Source organism: Aplysia californica, unplaced genomic scaffold (genome assembly GCF_000002075.1).
Source record: "Aplysia californica isolate F4 #8 unplaced genomic scaffold, AplCal3.0 scaffold00611, whole genome shotgun sequence".
Taxonomy (NCBI): domain Eukaryota; kingdom Metazoa; phylum Mollusca; class Gastropoda; order Aplysiida; family Aplysiidae; genus Aplysia; species Aplysia californica.
Window position 1 is genome coordinate 47070 of NW_004797881.1, and position 2264 is coordinate 49333.

Sequence of the window (2264 nt, forward strand, 5' to 3'; positions counted from 1 at the left end):
AGACACACACACACACACACACACACACACACGTACACACGTGAATACACACTCACACATATACACAAGCACACACATACATACATACACACGCACTCTCACTCACACACACACACACACACACACACACACACACACACACACACACACACATAAACTCACCAGGTCCGCCAACCTCCTGAACGTTGAACTTAATCTGGGCACCTTCACCTAAGGTGTTGCTCGCTATGCAAGTGTAGCTTCCGAAATCTGGGGAAAATAAGACAATGTTTATCAATATTATCGTCGTAAATGTCCTGTCTAGTTGTGCGTATGCGTGAGTGCACCTAACCTTTGTAACATCTACTACTGCCATTGTTAACTACCAAGACAAATTTCTCCCCGCAAGATGAATAAAGATTGTCATTGTCATTGTCATTGTCATCGATACATGTCTCAACCATGTCATTAACTGGTTGCAACAATGCCTGTCTCATTTATGTCATTAACTGTCCGAGCCAATACCCACTTCACTTATATCATTAACTGGCTACATCAACAATGCCTATCCCACTGTGTCATTAACTGGCTGCAACAATGCCTATCTCACATAAGTATGTCCTTAACTGGCTACATAAATACCTATCTCACATGTGTCATTTACTGTCCGTGCCAATACAAACCTCTCTTATGTCATTAACTGGCTGCAGCATTGCCTATCTCACATAAGTATGTCATTAACTGGCTGCAATAATGCCAATCTCAGATGTCTCACCCGTGTCATTAACTGTCCTTGCCAATACCCGTCTCACATGTGTCATTAACTGATTGCAACATTGCCTATCTCACCCGTGTCATTAACTGGCTGCAACATTGCCTATCTCACCCGTGTCATTAACTGGCTGCAACATTGCCTATCTCACCCGTGTCATTAACTGGCTGCAACATTGCCTATCTTACAGATTATGTCATTAACTGGCTGCATCAATACCTATCTCTCCTGTGTTCACCTACGTCATTAACTGGCTGCGACAATGCCTATCTCACCTGCGTCATCGTTCATCACCAGGCTGAGTATTCTGGTGTTGGCCCCCGCCAGTTCTGTGTTGCCCTGGAACCACCGATACGTAATATCGTTGGGCACCGCCGTCACGTCACACGTCAACGACACGGGCGCACCGGACTGAGCACTTTCTTGCTTGGGGGAGGCGACGTTGGCTATCGGGACATCTGTGGAATGTTGGGGTTTATTTATTTATTTATTTTATTTAATAAATAAATAAATAAATTAACCTATATATTCATCTACTTATTTATTTCTTAATAAATTTGTTTATCATTTTTCACATGCATTTATTCATTTATTCACTCATTCATTTATTTATTTTTCAAAATCGATTATTTTTTCATTTATTTATTTGTTCATTTGTATGGTTCATTTGTATGGGGTGATAAAGATCCAGATCCATGTACATAAATAATATTCATTAGTCAAACCAATTTGGTCTTTCGGGATATTGTTTCCAATATCCATATTCAAAACCATCCATCCCACCCGGTACATCCATTTACCCATCCGTCCATTTATCCATTCATCCCATCCATCCATCCACCCACCCATTCCTTCTTTTCTTCCATCCACCCCAACTTCCATTCCTTCCAAAAAACCCACCCATAATTCCATCCACCCACCCATCCATTCCATCCAATCCCTTGGACCTTTCCATCCATCCATCCCCCCTTTTTACCGGTTTCCACTGAATGCTGACGGTGACGTCCGGGCTTGTGACGGTGTCGTCCCCGTTAGACGCCCGACACCGGTAGGTGCCACTGTCTGTGCGGTCAGGGTTCAGCACGGTCAAGGTCGGCGTGGCCAAAGTGCCCCCGGAGTACTTGCTGGGGTCAGAGGTCAAGTCCAGTTGTTGGTTGTTGTGGGGGGGGGGGGGTGTTAAAGAGATAAAGAGATGAAATGGGAATCTATATACTATATTATATATTGCGTACATGAAGATGGTTGTCTTCTATAATAGCTGAAAAAACTACGGAACGTAGTTAGTTTTAGTAGAGGTTTTACGGCGCTCGCAACTGCATAAGGTCATATAAGCGCCAGAAGATTAGAGGTGTTGCAAGAGAGTAACAAACATAAAAAAAAAGAAGGGGAGATAAGGACGATAGACGTTTGATAGGAAAAGAGAAGCAAACCACACCAGAGCACCCGCCAACCATCCACTACGACGGAACGTTGAACCATGGAAAAATCACTGAAGGTAGTTCGAAGACCAAGC

General features: G+C 43.3%; 1 protein-coding gene across 1 annotated transcript in view; it reads right to left on the reverse strand.

Annotated features, from left to right (window-relative positions):
- The window catches only part of LOC106013020, a gene marked incomplete in the record, with an annotated part of 5993 nt that extends 4112 nt beyond the window's left edge, over window positions 1–1881 (reverse strand). Inside the window, 3 exon segments of the mRNA XM_013087625.2 lie at window positions 163–249; window positions 1027–1209; window positions 1736–1881. Coding sequence (XP_012943079.1) covers window positions 163–249; window positions 1027–1042 — 103 coding nt within the window.
- Between the last annotated feature and the right edge of the window lie 383 nt (window positions 1882–2264).